General features: G+C 42.4%; 1 protein-coding gene across 7 annotated transcripts in view; it reads left to right on the top strand.

Annotated features, from left to right (window-relative positions):
• LOC108930890 (phospholipid-transporting ATPase IA-like) overlaps window positions 1-20,359 on the top strand; it is a 107,032-nt gene extending 86,673 nt beyond the window's left edge. For all 7 annotated transcript variants that reach the window (XM_029251711.1, XM_029251715.1, XM_029251714.1 and 4 more), the window contains 6 exons: window positions 722-778; window positions 1,021-1,128; window positions 10,301-10,389; window positions 10,591-10,683; window positions 14,849-14,940; window positions 19,136-20,359. In XM_029251711.1, the coding sequence (XP_029107544.1) occupies window positions 722-778; window positions 1,021-1,128; window positions 10,301-10,389; window positions 10,591-10,683; window positions 14,849-14,940; window positions 19,136-19,233 (537 nt within the window). In that variant the 3' untranslated portion in view covers window positions 19,234-20,359. The remainder of the gene's footprint in view (window positions 1-721; window positions 779-1,020; window positions 1,129-10,300; window positions 10,390-10,590; window positions 10,684-14,848; window positions 14,941-19,135) is intronic.
• Window positions 20,360-20,889: the final 530 nt, after the last annotated feature.

The raw sequence follows: 20,889 nt of genomic DNA on the forward strand, positions 1-20,889 counted from the left end.
TTCCTTCTTCGTCGCTCACTCCCCAAGCCTGTGTTGCACCAGCAGGTCCTGGATGGGTTGCACAGGTGCTTCCTCATTTGTTTTTACTGTCATTTTGTTCCGGATGTCTAGCGTAGAAAAACACCACGTCATCAGGTCAGGCACAGGAAACTGACAGTAGCTGGGTGTTTTGAAAAAAGGGGGGAAAATAAAATAGTGAGAGTTTTGGCTTGGCTTGGTCGTGCAGGTTTTCAGAGCATTCCTGTCTTCAGCTGTGATTTGAGGAACAGGAGAAGGTGGAGTTTGAGGTAGATGGGCAAGAGAGTTAGTTGCAGAAGCCAATATGATCTGACTGTGCTGTAAAGTACTCTAAAGTCACATGGTTGTTTTTATGCCTTTACTTTGAAGGCACTCTTTGGATAGATTGTCATTTTGAAGCTTGGGGTTCTGTTGTACAATTTCTGTCAGAATCAATTTAGTTTTGTCTACCTGTCTTGTGATTCCCCCCCCAGTTTGTTGTTTACTGTATATCCTCCAAAAAAGGTTGTTAGATATTTTTCTATGCCATTGTCCAAGCCCCATCTCCAAACATGTTATTTAAAAAAAAATGAATGGCCCGGCTACAGGAATGAGCTTTATACCAATTCTAGAAGTGGACAGTTTCAGGTTAGGAATTGAGGGATTTTATGTATATATGTATATTGGTGATAGATTTTCATAATGTTATTTATCCTCCCAACAGTTTGTGGTGATCACCGTGTGCCTCAAAGCTGGGCTGGAGACATCATCCTGGACCATGGTAGGTTTGATGGATTCCCCAACTTCAAGTCTCTCTTCTGGTTATTGCTCATTTTCTTTTCTTGCTGGCTTTTATCTCACCATTCTTTTTTCCTGTCCCTGTGCTCATGTTACGATCCTGAATTTTTGAGGTAATGGTGCTATGGAAGTGGCATGGTACTGCAAAGGGTGTATATCGTACAGATGTGACATTCAGAGGTGATGTAATGTTTTGACATTAGTGTGATGTTCTCTCTCCCACAGTTCAGCCACATCGCCATTTGGGGCAGCATTCTTTTGTGGGTGGTGTTCTTCTGGATCTACTCTTCACTGTGGCCCCTCATACCCCTAGCTCCGGACATGTTAGGAGAGGTAGGAAAGATGTTCACCACCCGCCAAACATGATTTTGCACAGATATATCATTGTCTTCCTCGTCTCTTCCCTGCGTATCACTGTCGTTCATCCGTCAGCTCCACCCAGCCCCTATATGATGGGGAGCAAGTGGGTGGTGAAGAGCAACATGACAGTCTCTCTGGGGTGCCTGCTGACCTTCTGCCTGTCACTGTAGGGTGCCTATATATCAGGCGAGAGAGATGGCATGGCACTCAGGTTCCTGACACCCGAGAATTGCCCACGTGCACTGAGCTGCTGAGGCCTCAATCATGTCTTGAGAGGGTAGGGATTTCATGCTTGTATAATTCTGACCTGCCTTCCACCACTGCCCAAGGCCACAGTGTAGCCAGGATGCATACATCTTGGATTATACAGTATATATACCTGTTTGTTGACAGGTCTGTGGGTGACCAACTCCATAGTACAGCTCAGCCCTGAATTAAAGCTACCTTGTTGGGGTCTTGACAGCTTGCCAAGTTGAGTGAACTCAGAGCAAACAGGTGTGCGTCAGTCTATCATGGGAAGCTATCCCCATTCCATTTCTAATGCTGAGGATAGGGTGCAGACATGCTTCTGAAAGATCTGACATCTTTGGTTTCATGGGGGCACAAACTTACATCCGGAGCGTCACGCTCATTTGTCCAGACAGCCTCATCCGCCCTCAGCTCCATTCACAGCTGCGCCAGTAGGACATGCGGTCATCGCACTGCTGGCTGGTGATCAGGCTGCTACCAACTTAACAGATGTCAAAATGATCTTTCAGTCTAGTCTTGTACACCTGTTAGTGTTTGTGTTTTTATCAGTTTATATGTGTAGTATACAGCAAAACTGCTATTGAGAGGTACAGAATTTGTTAAATGTTTGAGTACATCTGCTTGAACCCAGACATACCTGGACCAAAAAACACAGAAACTGGACACTTTATGAAAAGTACATCCACATGTGAATTCATTGGGTCTGATCAGTGAGTTTTTGGAAGACACAAGAGAGGGTGAGCACATGAGTTGTCAGTGTGGTTCTCCCTGTTTAGCATGGAGGTGATAGCATCATGGTATGGGGCTGTTTTTCTGGTGATCTTTACTAAGTCCAGACAATCTCAATAAGCATATTTCAAGGGCATGCTGTTCCTTCTGGCTACAGCCGGTTAGACAGTACTTCATTCTTCAGCAAAATCCCAACCTAAAACACACCTGAAAGTTGTGCAAGAAGTATCTAGAAAAGAATGAAAGTGATAGGTATCTTGAACTAATGACCTAGATGTTGAACTTAGTCGATTATGAAGAATAATCGAGTTTCTAGCAAATGTACTCAAAGTTTTGACAGGTCCTACACACAATGCCCAGATATTTTCAGTGAAACTTGGATATAAGTAAAATAAATATAAATGACATGGACAGAAAGCTGCCTTAGTTCTCGTCAGTCAAGACCAAAAATGTCTCATGATTATGAGTTGCAAAGCTATATGCAGCTCATAAAAATCTATGCAGATTCTGCTTCGCTAAATGTTCTTTTCCAAGTCAAAGGTTCTCTTATCCAAGTCGATGGCTTCCCAGAGGTACATTACCTCAAGCACCAGTAAATCCAGCCCCCCTTTCCCCGCAAGGTCTCCGAGAGCTATAAACCTCCTGGCGCTAATCGAACTTGAGGGAGAGAAAGAGGTTGGGTTTTAGCAAAAGTTCACACTGTTGTTCCTTGTTAAAGCACTGAAAGTCTCAGTAACCGTGCTGTAAAACATTTCGGCCCTGTTTGGATACTGGAACTGCCTGTGTCCTGCTGCTAGTTTTAATTTCCCCTCGAGTTCAGCACACACTCACAACCATTTAAAAAAAAAAAAAAAAAAAGTGCTGTCTTGCTCCATGCTTGCATAAAACTCGCACACCCCGCATTGGGGAAGTGGTTAAGGGTGTGTTGATTTACGAAACGAGGACCTGGCAGGGATCCACCCATCACACATTGATGGATACCCAGAGGTAGGAAGATGCTTCATCTCACACCGAACTACTTTACGGTAGATTTTTACCCACAATAAAATGTTAATTATTATTATTAATATCAATTTAACTATTAATACAACATTCAAGGGCTCAAATTGTATGGCAGAAGTCTTGGTAATGTAGGGTATAATGAAAAATACAGATGAGTAAAGTGTAAAAATGTATAATATAGTAAAATAATATTTATATGGACACAGTTCACCCTGGCAGTTGCTGGAATTCACATTTAGCTTAATGTGTATTATGGGTGTTTATACATATACATTTTGCTTTAAAATATTCATTGTATAGTGACAGAATAAAATATTTATTTGCACTAAATTTCTTATGTTTGAGGCAAACATCCACTGCTCCTAATGGGTCATCTGCTGTTTGAGCCACTCCCACTTTGACCTTTGACTCCATAGGGTGCAAGGTTGACGGACCTGGCCTTGACTGGCAGCTAGTGAAAAGATACAGATACCACAATACCATCCCACTATAATACTGGTTTTCGTACACAGCATGAGAGAGCTGTCGTAATTACAGCACATTTAGAAAATCCAGGAATATTTTGGATGTTTTTGATCATGTTTTCAAGGTGCTGAGATTTTTATTCATTTACTTTTTTATGTGATAAAAGTAAAAATATGACCGTAAAGTGGTTTTTAACTGGTTTTGTTCGTATGGATGGACCACGCTGTGGACGAGCAGTGTTTTGAGGAGCCGGTAGTCCACAGATTGAGAATTCCGCTCACTTTTTCATCCTATTGACGACATGTTGGATTTGGGGGGTTTTTACGGTCCCACAAAGCGCGTTCCTTTCTGCAGCCATTCAGTCCGCCTGTACTTTCTGGTCCCTCCCTGCTCCCTTGGGAGTCACTTCTTTTGGCTTTTGTACGCAACCTCTTTGATTGCACAAGACCCGTAGCACGGGGCTAGGAGGGAAGGCAAATGTTGTGGCGGCAGGGTTAGGGTGGAGGGTGCTGGCTGCTGGCTGTGGGGGTGGCTGTCCAGTCTTGGCAGAAGCCACACATCTTCCTTATTTGAGCCAGCCTAGAAATGGCCCACCCCTCCACTGCCCACGCTGGGTCCCACAGCCCCATTGTACAAGCTTGCTGGCCCAGCTGAGATGCCAAGACCAGAACCTTAACCCCCCTCTTCCAGAGTAAGCAGGGCACTGTGATGCTTCGCCCTTCTCCACAAGGAGGACAGAAATCACTTCTTAGGGCTTCACTTCTCTTTTTTTATGACACCAAGTAAAAACGAGCCAACAAAGACGGTCTATTTTAACTGTTCTCGAAAGGCTCACACTTTGAGCATTAGGATTAGCGGTGCTAAATTATAAAAAAGCAAGCGCAATCTGACAGGCTTTCAGATATAACTCAGGCCTGTTGGCTTTTTCTTTTTTCTCCTTTTTTCCTGTTCGTTTCTAAAGCCAAAGGCACGGAGCCGGGTTGAATAGAGTCCCGATTGTCCTCTGTTCATATTTACCATCACAATGGTAGGAATTAACATTCCAGCACCTACACTATATCACTTCTAGACTGTGCTGCCTTCCAGGCATGATCAGTCGAATTCCTGCACGGGTCCCTCTGATTACTGTATCTCCCGATCAGTCAGGCTCCTTTTAATGCATCCCAGATAGGGACCAGAAAGTGATCTATTCTTTTCCACGGTATTTTCTAAATATGGAGCTCAACATGCTGCTCAGACCGAAGCTTTGTTCAAAAACATTTTCATGAATTTAGTTTTTTATTGGGTTTTGTATTGTAGTCTTATGTATTACAGAATTCCCATTATCTTCCATTTTTAGGAGATGCCTTTATCCAAGGTGGCTTGAAATGCTGTGTTTGCTACAGTAACCTAACTAATCTCTCCATCCACATAGTATAGCAATGTAACACACATACAGGGCAATTCAGAAGCATGTGTCCTTGAAGTGGGGGAGTAAACCCATGCAAGCTTAGGGAGAACATGCAAACTCCATACAGACTGAGCTGGATTTGAACCCACATCCGAACCCACATCCAAACCCATGACCTAGGAGCTGAGAGCCACCAGCACTGTGCTGCTGTGCCACCAGATGGTGTGTATCAGGTGCCTATCTGAGTGCTGGACTCATGGATGCTGGTTGTCACTGACCGGCCTTCCTCCACAGCTGGCCTTAACTAGCACCTATGGAGATAAACCAGAAAGGTGCAGGGAGTCCCTGGGAGATGACTGCACCGATAACCCTCTTAATTGCAAAATACCCAACTCTCGGGGCCCCTGAACTGCTCGTGATGAGAGACAGACAAGGAGAGGTTTTCCCAGCTCACAATTCATGATGCGACTCCGGTTTGTAACCTTGTCACCCTGCTTCATTGCGTCAGCTGTCACTTCTATTCTTCATCGCCATTTTTGTCCATTCAGCTCCTACCGGGAGCTTCAGTGGCTGAACCTGCTGCTGTGGGTGAAGGAAGGAGGCCAAAGAGTGTGGTCGATGGGAACCGGAGAGACAGCACTGTGACAAGAGCGTAGGACTAGTTCCGGTGAAGGAAATGAAGGCTAAAGAGAGCATGTAGGGTAAAGGGCGGTAGGTGCATACGATGGAGCTCCGCTGTTTAAACACCATACACTACGCAACTTAATGCATCTGGGCCAGCACATGGCATAGCAGTTAGCCATCACCATTAAAGGACTGTGGTTCAAATCTCACTGCTGCTCTAATACCTTTCAATAAGGTACTTACCCTGAACTCACACAGTAAAAATTACCATCTTCTGTAAATGGGTAAATCATTGTAAGTATCTTGCTGTACAAACCTGATATTGTTAGTCACCTTGGACAAGACCATCAATGGAAATTAATAATATAAACCCGTTGATAGCCTGAAGGTTCGTGGTTTGAGTAACTGGATAAAGAATTGCCTAAGCAACACAATCATACCTACATTTATTCATTTAGATGACACTTTTCTCAAAAGCAATATGCAGTGTTAAGCTACTTACAGTTATTTACCCATTTATGCAGCTGGGTAATTTTTTACTGGAGCATTTTACGATAAGTACCTTGATCAAGGGTACTACATTTGCAAGTGGGATCAGAACCTGTGAACCTTGGGTCCAAAGGCAGCAGTTTTAACCACTACACTACCCCTTTCATATGTATAATAACAAAAATAGAGAGGTGGGCAGATGGTGAGAAACACCCCACATGCTGGTGTACCCAGCTCCGCCATGCTGCATAACAGAGGTGTAAGTGACCATGTCTTCGGGACTGGGTGTGATTGTTTCTGTGTGTCTACATGCAATGCTTGGAGACGTGAATTCCCAAGTCCCCTTCAACCCAGCCAGGCCGATGAATTTCCCCTCCGTCCTTAGGCCCCTCTCCTTGTCTCTCCTACCGTCCCGCTGGAGCAGCTTTGCTTTAGATAGAGAAGAATGGATGGAAAAGCTGAGGGTCTGAAAATAAGAGGAGGAAAGAGAAGTGGTAACTCATCCTTTTGTCGCTCCCTGGGCTGCACCACTGGAACCCGCAGTGTTTTCACATCTAGAGCGAGAGTGGGAGAAGATTTAGTACAGCAGGCCAGCCAGCATGGCCTCACAGCCCCATTGCCGAACCCTCATCTTCCTGCATTGGGCTTTCTGGGCCCCCGCGGGCCCCTGTGTCGCCTGGCAGCACTAGGGCCAGTCGAGGTCATGCTGTGTGAGAGCTGCCAGCCCTGTGGCTACGGAGCCCCCCACCTCAACCACAGGGAGAATTTTTTGGTTAAATGCCCCCCCACCCCCCTCGTCCACTAGATGCCCGCGAGGGATTCCGGATCCTATGGGTACAGTGGAACTGGGCATCAATCCCACGTTTGTGGCACGGACATAATAGGAACACTGTGCTCCGTTTGTCTCTGCTACTTTCACGGGGAAAGAAAAGATTAACATTTTTCTTGGTTCGCCAAAATAAAATTGTGCTTTTAAGCAATTTCCTGGTATGCGATTTATTTTTAAAATGTTTCAAATATTTACATACAATGCAGAGGCAGTGAGCTTTGTCTGCATTCTTTTTTAACTTTTATTTTAAACATTTCTTGGGAAAACACTCACAGATTGTAAAGAAAGGAGGAGCAGGATGTGCAATTTCCTTTAAGTTCATTGACTAATGTATTCCTAACAATTGTCTTTAGAGGAAAATTAATTTCGTTCCTTTTCTCGAGATTTGTTTTAATCTGGAAATTAAAAGTGAATGGAAATGGTATTACGCATCAGCGCCCTCATTTTTGTTTAGAACTTGATAAAACAGTGTCAGAAGAGGGATATTTTTCCTGTGTGAATTTTATTGCCCCTCCTTCCCACCAATTCTGGCTTGTTAAACTAATTCGTAAACACTTGACACATTTTCATACTTGTGACTCAAATCCTTTACACGTAGTAAATTCCTTGCATTTACATTTATTCATTTAGCTGATGTTTCTCTAAAGAAACATACAGTGTTCATCTGCTTAGTTATTTACTCATTTATACAGCTTTGTAATTTATACTGTGTTAATTGTGCCTCAGTCAAAAGTAATACAGCAGGAGGTGGGATTTCAACCTTAGTACTTTGAATCTAAGATAACAGCTCTAACCATTGCACCCCCTGCTGCCCCTTCCCTCCAAAGTCCTAAAATGCCCAGAAATCTCCGTGTCCCACATTATAAGCCGGACTCTGTCGGAGGCCGCAGTCTGAGAAAGGGCTGCAAGCGTGTAGCGCAGTTTGCGATGCAGGATGTATTTTGCTCACTGACGTCCAATGACAGGCAGATTAGGCGCGCCGAGGCCAAAGCAAACACAGCGGCACGTCAACCACGAATGTTGGTCCACATCAGAGGATCCGTACCTCCTTTCAGGACTTCAACAGAACCGAGTCTTTTTCTGCAGTGCCGCCGCCGACCGCCTTCCTCCCCACAGGGCCAGTTCCAGCCCGTATTTAGCAGATGGACTGATGGCATTTGTGGCTTTGTTTAAATAGCCTGACTTATTCGTTGTGTGATGAATGGATTTTTTTTTTTTTTTTTTTTTTTTTTAAAATAAAAAAAGGGATTCTGCAAAGGAAAGAATGCTGGATGCCTTGCCAAAAAAAGACTGTTGTAATTTTACAAAGACCTTCTCAGGAGGTGGGAGAGGGAGCTGGCGCACAGTTCTGCCTTTCATGTCCCTTAACAAAATAATCCTCTGCAGCCTTTCCTCCATTTGCCTTAATTTTCCCTTGTAATTTTATTTCAGCTCAAAGAAACAGCGTCTATTCGTTAATATGCGTCTTTTACGGCAAAATTGTTGGTGAGCCCAGTAATGCATCCCAAAGCCCAACGGCATGTAATTAAATATTCTAAATTACTATTTGTTCATTTTTTTATTAGCAACAGGACTAGGCCACAATGCTATAGTCACATAATCAGTGTACAAGGAAAATGCAAGTACACAACTCAAAGGCACAAGGTTACAGTAAATAGTGAGAGTGGTTATGCAGCCCTAATATATAAATACATTCATTATACATATTTTCATTTTCCAAAGTACATTTAAATTGTCCCATAGATCCAGTATTCACTTTCCTTTCAACTCTTGAGCGAACTACATATTTACCTTGTGGCGTGGACCAAGAAGCTTTGTATCGGATTACGAGTGGAAATAAATTGCAGAAGGTATCGATATGTGATTTTAAACCAGCATTGATTGTGATTTCTGAAAATGTAATTTATTTTAAATATATTGTGTGTTCTTTATTGCTCAGACACTTTGAGCCCAGTCTTTTTTGCATCCCCCACGTAAATTGCCTGTTTTCTGTCTGTTTTGCTGCCACTCTGGGGTGCTCAGGGGCCGTTCCTGTACTTCATGGCTTCGAATGTCAGATGCACACCTCATAAGTCTCTTGGGAGCCACAGAAGGCTGGGGGTTGGGGCCATGGGGCAGCATTGCAGGGCGCTGGGGAGGGGTTGGCTGTGCCAAGTGGTGAGAGCACACCTTGCTCTGAAATGTCCTTCACTCTACTGACCCCACACAACCCATCCAACCCCACAGGCCACATCAAAGCCCATCACCCTCCCCCTCCCAGCTACCGCACTCCAGTAACAGACACCATGAGGAGGAACCTGTCTCCTTTTGCACCGTGCCCTGCTCCCACAGTGCAGTTCAGCCTGTTCTTAACACGAGATGAGTTTTGGAACCAAACCCAAATTCAAACAAAGCCAGTGTTGCTGAATTTGGAGTCAGTGGTGGTGTTGCCATTAGTGCTGGATTTGGCGTTGGAACGACCGGTGTTGATTTCGATGCTCCAGCTCAATATGAACGCTGTTGCCCCCTTCCAGGCCTTTATGGGTTCCTCCAGGTGCTCTTGTTTCCTCTTGCAGTGCAAAGAGTTTTAGGTGAATTGCTGACTCTGGATTACCTGTGGGGTCTGTCTCACTCTCTCTCTTTTTCTGTGTGTGGGTGGAGAGAACTGTAATTGCTGTAGTGTACTGCATCTAGCATGGCACCTTTGATGGAAGCATCAGCTGAATACATAATAATAATGATGATAGTCTTCTATAGTATATGAAACTACAGGGCAAAACACACTGACAAACCAAACTAGAATTCACAAACGTGTTTCTGAATAAGATTTCAACCTGAGCAGCGTTTAAGTTCCACATTTGGAAAATACAACCCGGCCACAGATAAAAACAGACCACTGTCTGGTCCCTCTCTGGGATGCATTAAAGGGGCCTGACCTATCGGGAGATACACTAATCAGAGGGACCTGTGCTTTCTTAATAAAGTGAATGAATGTTGGTAATTTATGATACAATATCTACCACCGTACGTCACTTTGGGCAAATGTGTCAGATAAGCACTAGTTAGTGTTAGTGCTGCAGATATTGGTGCCCATTAATTTACAGAGTACTCCTCCTCCTCCGCACAGCGACAGTATAAAGATTCCGCTGTCGGGCCACTTTGATTCATTCGCATCGTGGCAGAGCTATGTTCATTAGTGAGACAAATGAAGAGATCCAATCTGCAGGGAGAGCATCCCTTCAGTCTTCCACAGGGCCCCGTGTCCCATTTTATATAGCCTTGTCATCTGCTGAAACACATTCTTCCTTTCAACTGGAATAAATTCCACTCATTCTTTTTTGTGTAGCTTTCTTATTTTAAAAGGGACCGGTTTGTGTTTTGATTTTCAGGCATACATGATGTTCAGGTCGGGCGTGTTCTGGATGGGCCTCTTCTTCATCCCCGTCACATCTCTGATCTTCGATGTGGCCTACAAAGTGTGAGTTGTTATTCCCGAGCTCACCCTTCGATGCTTATCAACTAGTGGCTATGATAACGTCTGTTGACGAAGCGCACTCAGGTCAGCACTTGGTTATCACAGTTTTTTTAACATTGTTTTAGATGATCGTCCGTTGAGCTCAAGCATTCTGGTGAGTCCATTTCGGTCATTTTGTCCAATGTGTTGCCTTGTGATGCGCAGAATGAAGAGAGTTTGCTTCAAGACCTTGGTGGATGAAGTTCAGGAGCTGGAGGCCATGTCGCAGGACCCTGGAGCAGTGGTTCATGGGAAGAGGTGCGTTTTGTCACGTCGTGTGGCTGTCCGCAATATTTAGTTACAATTCCAAGAAGACACTACATGTGGTCCTCGACTTATGGTGGGGTTTAATTCCCACGGCCCCATCAAAAATCGACTTTGTTAGTCGCAAATCCCCTTGTGGTGTATAATATAATGAGGCTATATTCAACAACTCTCATGAATGATATGTTGTGGAATAGGGCTCCACTCTTATTTTTCACAAATTTCTTTTTATTCATGTTGAAATAATGCTAATATAAAATAAGAACAAATACAGTGCAGTATTATTTTTTTTTCTTCTCCACTGTTCACTTTCATTGAATTTTTCTTTGCTGCATCAATACAATGCTTACGCTTTCACTTGCTAGTCACTGTAAATAAAATGTGACTTGAATAGAATCACAAACAAATTGTTCTGTAAATGAAGCAATGTTTTTGTAAAAATAACAGAAGGCAATTCCTGATGGACACGGAGACTGAGTCAATAAAAAAAATGTGGTGCTTTGAAGTAGTGCCACCAGCTGAAGATATCGTACAGCAGATGGAGTGGTCAGCGTTACATTTACATTACATTTACATTTACTTATTTAGCAGACGCTTGTCTCCAAAGCGACTTCCAACAAACTCTATGTAGTGTTATCAGCCCACACACCTTATTCACCAAGGTGACTTACACTGCAGGATACACTACTTACACTGGGTCACTCATCCATACACCAGTGGAACACACTCTCTGTCACTCACACACTAACGTTAACACATTATGACCAAACATTGGGACTCAGATAATATAATAAAGTTAATGGGACAGCCCTCATAAGTCCAGGTCATGATACCAGCATGTGTCCAAATTGAGGACTACCTTATGTTCTTTTTATTCTATTATTTTAAACACTGGAGCAGTGGTCTTAAAAATGCAAGCATTTTTACATTATTGAAAGTGTAATATATTTTAAAAAATGTTTTTGCTCCCAGGGCTTCTTTTTTGTGTGTTCTTTGGCTTTTATCCAGACCTTTACTTGTCCCCTTTTATCTGGAGTCATTTCCAAACCAGCATGAAAAGGATACAGTGTGTGCGTACATGTTTAACCTGTATGTTTAGCACCGTGTTCCCTTCCTCTGTTTGGGAACCGAACCCACATTCCTGAACGTTGAGGTTACTGGTCCTGTCTTCTGGGTCTGAAGTTGTCTGTATCGGCCCGCGTTTGCCCTAGGGCCGACTCTTTTTCTCCCACCTCTGTCAGGGTAATTGATGTCATTTGTTTTGTGCACATGTTTTTCACAGCCCATTTGTGAGCATTTGCTTGGCAGGGGAGTCTTTGCGTTGAGGTCTCCAGCCAGAGGCAGTGAGGATTGAGTAGTCGGGGGGGCGGGACGGGGCAGCGGGGGTGGGTGGGGGGTGTTGATGTAGGGGACCAAACAAGTCAATTCAAGCCTTTTTGCAGGATAATGCATTTGGCCCTATCCCAGCAGTGTGGACAGGAGCACTCGTCCTCTTGTGTATTTCTAGTAAGGAGCACCGTCTCAAGAAAAAGTTTTTGAACCCTTCGTAATTACCTTAATTTCTCCATTAGTTACTCATAAAATGTGGGCTGATCTTCAACTAAGTCACAGTAACAGGCAAATGCAATCTGTTTAAAGTAATAACACACAAACAACTATCAGTATTTTTCATTATTGCTTTTTGCATTGGATGGCACCTCGTTTCTATAACTGGCGTGATGATCGTTGTTAGAGTTGTAGGTGTTGGTGTGTCTGCCCTTGTTTGCTACAGTCGCCTTGGGCAATGCTACCAAATAAATAATGGTTAATTATAACCGATACTCTCAAAGTGTGGTATTCAGGTTGTTTTTATTTTTCGGATGTATGTAGAATCGTGGTGCGCTGTGAAATTATACAAGTTCAGGTGAGGAGGTCTGCAGTGTGACTGTAAAAGCTGTCATGGGCAACCAGGATTACGTCTTGCATGGTTAAAGATCCATTGCTGTAACGGAGGCAGCCAGTCGGTTCTGACCACAGCGTCTAACCTTCAGAGTTGCTGGAAAAGGGCTCTGCTGCACCACGGAGGGAGACCAGCTGGTCCTGATGGTGATTAATGGCACGACCAGGGTCTTTAGCAGTGTTGAGAAATGATGCTGGTGACCCCTCATTTAACATCAGGATAAACTTGAGGTTCTGTATGTTGTTTGTGTCACTTCCCCGCAGACGTGCTTTCCGTGATCCGCCGGCCTCCCCAGACCCCTTCGTCCACTTTTGTTTGCTTGCTTTAGATCATTTTTGCTTGTTAAGCTATTACTTCCACAGCCTTTGAAATAATCACTTCCTGTACATGATACCAGCAGTCGCTCCAGACTGAGCTAACCAGCTTTCTTGTCTTACTATTAATGTAACCCTACAGCCATCACTTTTATTATTGTTTAATGATAGGGCTTTTCATCTTAACCCCTGGGTGACAGGCAGAGCAGGATCTCTCAGATGCCTTTAGAATTTGAAATACCTTTATTGTATTAATGAAACTTAAGCCACGTAAATTGCACAGGAAGCTATGGGGCTGGTAGTGGACCCCAGTGATTTGCGAAGGCTTGGGATCTGTCTTCAGTTAAGATGTTTAACGTTGGCATTTTGCGGAGGTGATCGAGTATTTGTTTTTGATACGACTTCTGGGGGTTTACCTTTTCCTCGAGGACCATGACTAATGCCTGTGTGCACGTCCTGCCGAAAGGAGCTCGCTGGTTTTTGATACAAATATTCAAGTGTTTCCAATTTTTGTTTTACTGAAAAGACGTACTTGTGTAAAAGTGTGGAACGTATTGAGCTTTTTTTGTCTCAACTGAAAAGGTCTCTCCTGTGGAAGCCAAAGGGACATTAGTGTTTTTGCTCAAAAGTGTAGCAACTGAGCCAGGTACACGGTAAGTTTTGCCCCAGAGAGGCTGTGTGAGTATTTTGCATCATAATGTTAGATACTGAATAAAAAAATTAAAATCTTGTATAATGCCAATGAAATAATCTCAGTATAGAGAGAAGATGCCCAATCGGAACCTTTGATACGTAAAACCAAAGATTTTATAACCAAATAAACAATGTTGAAATCCAACATTGTCTCCAGAGTTTGAAAAATAAATTCACTGCAGTTAAAAACAAGACGAACTGGTATTTTTTCCCCGTGGTATTCTCAGCTTTAACTCACACCTGAATACACTGTCTACAGAGCAGGCCTGGGAAAAGCATTTTAGAGTGCAGATGGACGAGGAGGTTTGGTGTGATGCGAGGTCTCTGTACTGTATGTAATTGTGAAAAAGCAATTTTATATAATTCACATTTCCCCAAGGCAATGGCATAAGATGTATCCAGAGAAAATGCCCCCTCCTGCCTGAAGTGAACGACCGGGTTCCACTGCATGTTCAAAACCTCGGTTACTAGTCGGGCACTGTCCTAGAGTTTCTCGAACTCGAGTCCCTGCCGTGAGATCCACAGGATCACCTCTTTTGAAATAAGATCGTGAAATGATTTTTATAATCTGCCTGGCAGCACAACCCTCCGCTTCGACCTGGTGAATAATTCCAGAGTCTTTCTCAGAGTTTCGCCTGTTTTTCCAGGGTATGAGAGTAGCCTGGAATAATACACTTCCACTGTAATTATGGGCACCGCTGTTTGCTCTTCTTTGCCTCACTGAAGCCAGGTACCTGGAGCACAGTTCTTTTGAAAGATGATGCTAATCATCCCTGGACTGCAGCTGCTTGTGCAGGTCTATTAAGAATGGCGCTGAGCTGGGGATGTTCCACAGCGGGGGCCAGTGAGCTGCCCTCCCCAGCACAGCTGGCTGCGCATATACATCAGAGAAACACTTTCAAGTATTTGAAAACAGCCCAAAAATATTTCACATATATTCAGGAATAGTTTGCAGTTTTTTCTAATTTCATGTGGGATTTCTCTCCAAAATATTATTATTACGGTACATGTATGTTTTGGGCCATGTTTTTAGGATACGGGTGGGCCTGGGCGCAGAGACGTAACCTGACCTCTGAGTGTTTTTGTGAAAGCTGGAGTATGTCCCCCCTCCAACCTTCCCTGTAATATCAAGGGCTACCTGAGCATTTTGGATTAAGGTGTGATGGGGCCTGGCCGAAGTGATCGACCCATTCCTGTTGTGTTGTCCCTGCAGCTTGACCGAGAGAGCCCAGCTGCTGAAGAACGTGTTCAAGAAGAACACAACCGTGATATACCGCTCGGACTCCATGCAACAGAACCTGCTCCGTGAGTCTCGGAATGCACCCACACACATATGCACACTAACACACATTCATTAACGTTTAATTCATCAGTCATTACTTCTGTCGTAATAGGATGCAATCACAAGGAGTGTAGATGCCATGAAGTGCCATAAAGAAATATTAAAGCAGACATGTTCAGAGTTGTGCATATTTTGGGTCATTTGCGCATCTGAAATAACCAGGATTTAATTTCTACAGTGACAAAATTACATCTGGCTTTTAGGCCTGTTTTGTGTGGCATAAACACCTTTAATTGCAAATCCAAAATTTAATCACTGATTTCACTTTTTTGTATCTTGAAGTTTATTTGCATTGATTCATTATCAAAAATCGCTTGATCGATGCAGGCTTCTGGTGGTGTGGAGTCTCTCAAGGAAGTACAGGGCATAACGCAGGGTACATTTTGGATGGAATCATTTTAAAAATATGCCTCATGGGTATTTTAAACATGGCTTGAATGCCAGTAGCTTTTCTCTGATGGGGGAAACCCTAGACTAACCATGGAGAAAGGCAAGGATTTTTAAAGCTTTAATTTTTTTTTTTATCCCTATCCTCTTGTGTTTTTTTTTTTTTTTTTTAAAAAAAAAAAAATAAACTTGTCTTTTAAACTGTGGTCCCCATTTTCAAGAAGTGCTTCACCTGTGAGCGTCCCGTTCTTCTTTTGTATCAAAAACGCATTCCTACTAAAAGGCTCCTTTCCTGCTGCAAGTGTGGAGCATTACAGGTGTTTTAACTGATTTTTAAATGATCCTTTTTACTCATTTTAAATTAAGTTTATGAACTTGGGGGCATAACTACTGTGGCAATCTGATGTGAGGATGGGTGCTTCAGAACTGAACAGCAGTATTGCAAACACTCAGGAAAGGAAACACAGTGAAAGAGTCTCTTGCCTGTTTTTAAAAACCACACTTTTAAAGCTTTAATTTTGTTTTATCAAACTATCCTTATAAAAGTTTGTCCTGCAGTCTGAGAGCTGCACAGAAACTGTGCTGCCCACAGACTGACTTGTTTTCTCTGAAAACTGCTGGTTGAAATAGTGCAGTACAAACAACTGGCTTTGTGTTATTAATCATTTTTATTGCCTACACTTTTTATGATTCTTTTCCCCTTGTTGAACTGTTTTGTACCAGTGTGCACTGTTGCCCAAAAGCCACATAGCAAACGCATTGTGCTGGGACTGAATTAATCCTTTTAAAAACCTGCCACTGGCTGAAATAACTAGAGAGCAAAGGTGACTGGTATTCTTATATCATCTTTTTTTTTTTTCCCCCACCTACTGAGGAAGTAAATTATATAGCAGGCACAAATGCCATTGTTCTGAATAATAAGTCGTAAGAAAAAAGTGTGTATATATTAAATGTAATGTAAAATGTAAATAAAAAGTTTCCTCAAGAATTATTGGCACCCTTGCTACAAATGAGCAAAAAAACTTTTAAGGAAAAAGGTTTTCATTGTTCATTAACTTGATCTTACGCTCAGATTGAGAAATCTGTTTCACTGAGGTAAAATTAAATATTATTTCTGAAACATTTAAGTATTTTTCTCAACGTCATTTTTATTTTTTGTGAGGGTTTTTCTTTGAATAAATTCAGTGAAAGGTTGGTTTTGTAATTAAACAATGAAACTTTTTTCTTAATAGCCTTTTTTGCTCATTTTTCTTAGGGTGCCAATAATTGTAGACAACACTATTTTCAAAATTGCACCGTCATGGAATATACACATTGATTATGTCTGTAATAGGGTGCAGCGACACATTTACTCCACAGGTTAAGACCCTTTAGGCCCAGCAATCACCTTTTTTTTTTTTTTTTTTTTTTTTGTTTTTCACATTAGTTTGAGTGCCTTGCAGTATTGTGTTACAATGTGGAATAAGTAGTTTTACTTGTTAAACTTAAGGCCAGTTGTTCAAATTACTTCAGATATTTTGTAAGATTTTTGGCGAGCCCCTTCAACAGTGCGTTCTGGCAGCTCACCACAAGAGCACGAAAAGACTCGCACGCAGCGTCTCTGCTGATCCCTTGCCCGTGCTCAGCCGCGAATACCTGGTGATGCCTTCAAACAGATGGTATACGCTTCCGAGGTCCCAGACTCGATGGGTTTTGCAATTCTTTTATTCCTCAATCAATTAAGCTTCTCAACTGAGACGGCAGGCCACTGAAGGAGGTGCTGTTACAGGCCTGTGTGCGATAAGTTCTACGTAAAAGAACAACGGGTGAAGTAGTTCTGCCCTGTTTAATGTGTGTATTGTGATGTCTTGATGTGATGTGTTAATGTACATGTTCATTTGATAACCATTGTTTCCTTCATTTATTTCCTCACATATACACACACACATTTTCAGAACCGCTTGTCCCATACGGGGTCACGGGGAACCGGAGCCTACCCGGTAACACAGGGCGTAAGGCCGGAGGGGGAGGGGACACACCCAGGACGGGACGCCAGTCCGTCGCAAGGCACCCCAAGCGGGACTCGAACCCCAGACCCACCGGAGAGCAGGACTGTGGTCCAACCCACTGTGCCACCGCACCCCCATCTCACATATACATTTTCCCCTTATATTTTTGTGGTTTTGCCCTTGGCGTGTAGTGTTCGTTGTAGGTTTGTAATATTTCATTGACCGATAGGGCTGCTGTAATGCAAAACAAATTTCAGAGAAGTCTGACAAATTTCTATCAGTGTGTAAGATACCCTAGAGATTTCTTGTTGTACGGGACAGCAGCATATGAGGTGCGAATATATTTAAAGAGAAATGCGCTCTCCCACACGCTCCAAGACCTCTATAAATAATTTAAATACATATAGTTTCAGACATGCTATCAGGTATGAAAAAAGAAAGATAAGCACTCCGAAAACATACACACGCTCAGAGTTATGTACAAGTGTAGCCGTACCGAGACAGATTTGCGAGGCAACCTTTCGGAGAAGGTCCCTTTACGACCCATAATGGATAGTCTTGCCCCTGCATAGAGTGAAATGGTATTATTTTTTCTACCACCACAGCAGCAGCAACATAACGTGCCATTAAATGAGATTAAATGATGGGCAACAACCACCCCTCCAAGCGCACGTGCACACACACACACACACTCACACACACACACAAAAGAACTTGGTGTGTAAGGCAATTGATTTGTGTTGGATTCAATCCTTTTAAATGCATTGCTGTTGTAGATGTGGCTTCAGTCACATCACAGAGATGGACTCACCACTATATTTTATTATACTCGTTATGTTTGTGTCACAATACTTGTACTATATAGGATACATACAGTACGTATCTGAGCGCAATGACAAACGTGCCCAAGTAAACCCACCCTGCTGCATCACCTATCTTTATCCTCTCACTTGGATTTCTCTGCATCTTTTTGTGTCTTTTAATATCATTTATCCTTAGTTGTTTTGTTTTTTTACAGGATATGGGAGGGACATTGTTAATTGTACTGTTTGTCTTTACACCCTCGCCCTAGAAAACACACGTGTTGTCTGTCCGGCACCCTGGTAGAGTAGAACCTCCCATCATCATTGTTGTGTAGTGAGAGATGTTTCATTCAAATATTTTGAATATCGTTCCCACAATGCATTGCTCTCACTGGCCTTCTGCACGCACCTGCAGACCTGCAGGAAGTGACAGAGTCACAAGAGGTGTGAAGGTGAGTCAGAAGAATAGGTGATGGATGACTCGTGCAGAATTGTGGGTAGAAAAGACAGTGGCGCGGGTCCGTGGGTTGAAAGAGTAGGTAGAAACTCTGTTAAACTAAAAGTCAGCTGTTCCTTGGCATATACTAGTTTTGTTATTCTTATGGGATTGAATGTTCTTCAGTTCTTTCTGAACTGTACAATTTACTCATTTGGATTTTGGTTTTAAACTGGACCAAGTTGGGTACCCTGTTGCACACCTGTGGAATGGGCTAGATAATTATAGTTATATCAATACATAGGCAGATGAACTTTTGTTTTAGAGTGCCTCATAGCTGAGTAAAAAAGGCTAATGTGTAGTGTATAAATAATGTACTTCACATGTCAGGTTTGTGTTGTCTGGAAAGCCATAAAAGTGCCTATTAACCATTTTAACAGCTTTTATTTTAATTTTTAAAAGAAATGACATTTTCAGAAACGGCATACTGCAGAACAACAAAAAATTAATTGCATGGTCATTTTTTTTTTTTCCCCATCTGCAGATGGCTATGCTTTCTCCCAAGATGAGAACGGCATAGTTTCTCAGTCGGAGGTGATCCGGGCCTACGACACTACCAAGCAGCGAGCAGATGAGTGGTGAAGCCCCACCTCCTTGGGGATGCCCCACCTTCTGGCAAGAGGCATAATCTCAGTACCAGTCAGCAACAGCTGACAGGACTTTAATCCTGGAGTTTACAGATGTGGGGGTGGAGGTGAAAATAAGGAAAACTGATTCCCCCCCCATGTGTTCTCACGAGTAGTGACACGGAGGCTGCGCTTGCAACCTGAAAGTGTGTGGTCAGTGGTGATTGACAGTCCTCAATCAGTAAAACAACTTAACCTCCTGCCAAACTTTGGTCCCACTGTGGGCAAACTGGGATCAGGCTTGGAAAGATCCAGAAGAGCTCCTCATATATCAGAAACACAATGGAATTTGCGTGCCATGAATAATTCTGAAGGAAATAAATATGAACATGTGGCACAAGAATTCGTGTAATTGTAAAGAGGTTTCGAAAGCAATGCATGTGGACTGAAATTTGTTTGGCCAACCTTGCAAGAGTATTGATTGCCAAAGAGAAAAAAAAAATTGATCTGCTTTTAATTGTACTATTACTGTTATTATTGTTATTATTTTCCATTTTAGTCCTTGATTGTTGAATGCAGTTTTACTCTGTAATCTTATGACAGTTAAAATTATAGTCATTTACACCCTGGAGCATAAAATGAATCTCTTCAAACCAGATGTCTTGGTAACATTTAAGTTTGTGATTTATGTTTGCACAGTGTTGTTTACTATATTATGATGCCTTATACGTGCAGTTCTTCTGGCCTTTGGTTGTAATTATCATTATTTTTTTAAATTATAAAATAGGTTGTCGTCGTGCCTTTTTATCTTCCTTTTATAAAATTTAAACACGTAATGAAGTAGCATTTTTAAATTTCTACCATTTTGTACTTTTGGAGCGCTGTTAACAATGGACTGTGTTGCGCATGTTGCTCTGGTCGCAGTGACCCCATCCGTGCCTGACCAAATGTTTTGGAGAAGGGATGCTACTGGCACTACCTTGTGTGTACGTGTGTGATGTGGATGTTGTGAGTGATGAGGTTTTGAATTCATTCTCGTGAAGACAGTGCAGTGAGTGTCACAGTTTATTATTCCTCAAAATGTAGGTGTTATTTCCCCGTGGAAACAAAATATTAGGCCACATAAATGAATTGCAATTAGATTTTTTTACAGAAACATTAAAATTTGGATACAAAAAGATCAATGTTAGATTAACCTGAATTTTAAACTTATTTTCATTTTGTAATTTTTTTTTTTTTGATTCACTGTAATTTGAATAACAAAGTGTGTTAAATTAACTCAGTGATTATCTAGTGTGATTATTATTAGTGGGCATCTTTATGTTCATTTTATGAGCTTCTTTTTTTTTCTTCTGGAAGGAGTCTTTTTGTTCCTATGAGGAATTTTTTTTTTCCTATTGTGGTGGATTATTGCTCAAAGTTGTGTGTGTGTGTGTGTGTGTGTGTGTGTGTGTGTGTGTCCACCTCCACTCCACCAGTGTGACAGGACCTTCCCTGACCATCCCGGTCCCACAGGTGGATATTTGGTCAGTCCCACGGATGTTCCACTGTCAGTCTTGTCATTCTTACTGTCAGACACGCAGTGATTTCTCCTGATTATCATAACCTGTTGCTGTATGTCGTTGTCAGAAGCATGTTTTAACTTTTGACAGTGTCTTGATTATCGAGGGCA

This window comes from Scleropages formosus, chromosome 5 (genome assembly GCF_900964775.1).
Source record: "Scleropages formosus chromosome 5, fSclFor1.1, whole genome shotgun sequence".
NCBI classification, from domain to species: Eukaryota; Metazoa; Chordata; class Actinopteri; order Osteoglossiformes; family Osteoglossidae; genus Scleropages; species Scleropages formosus.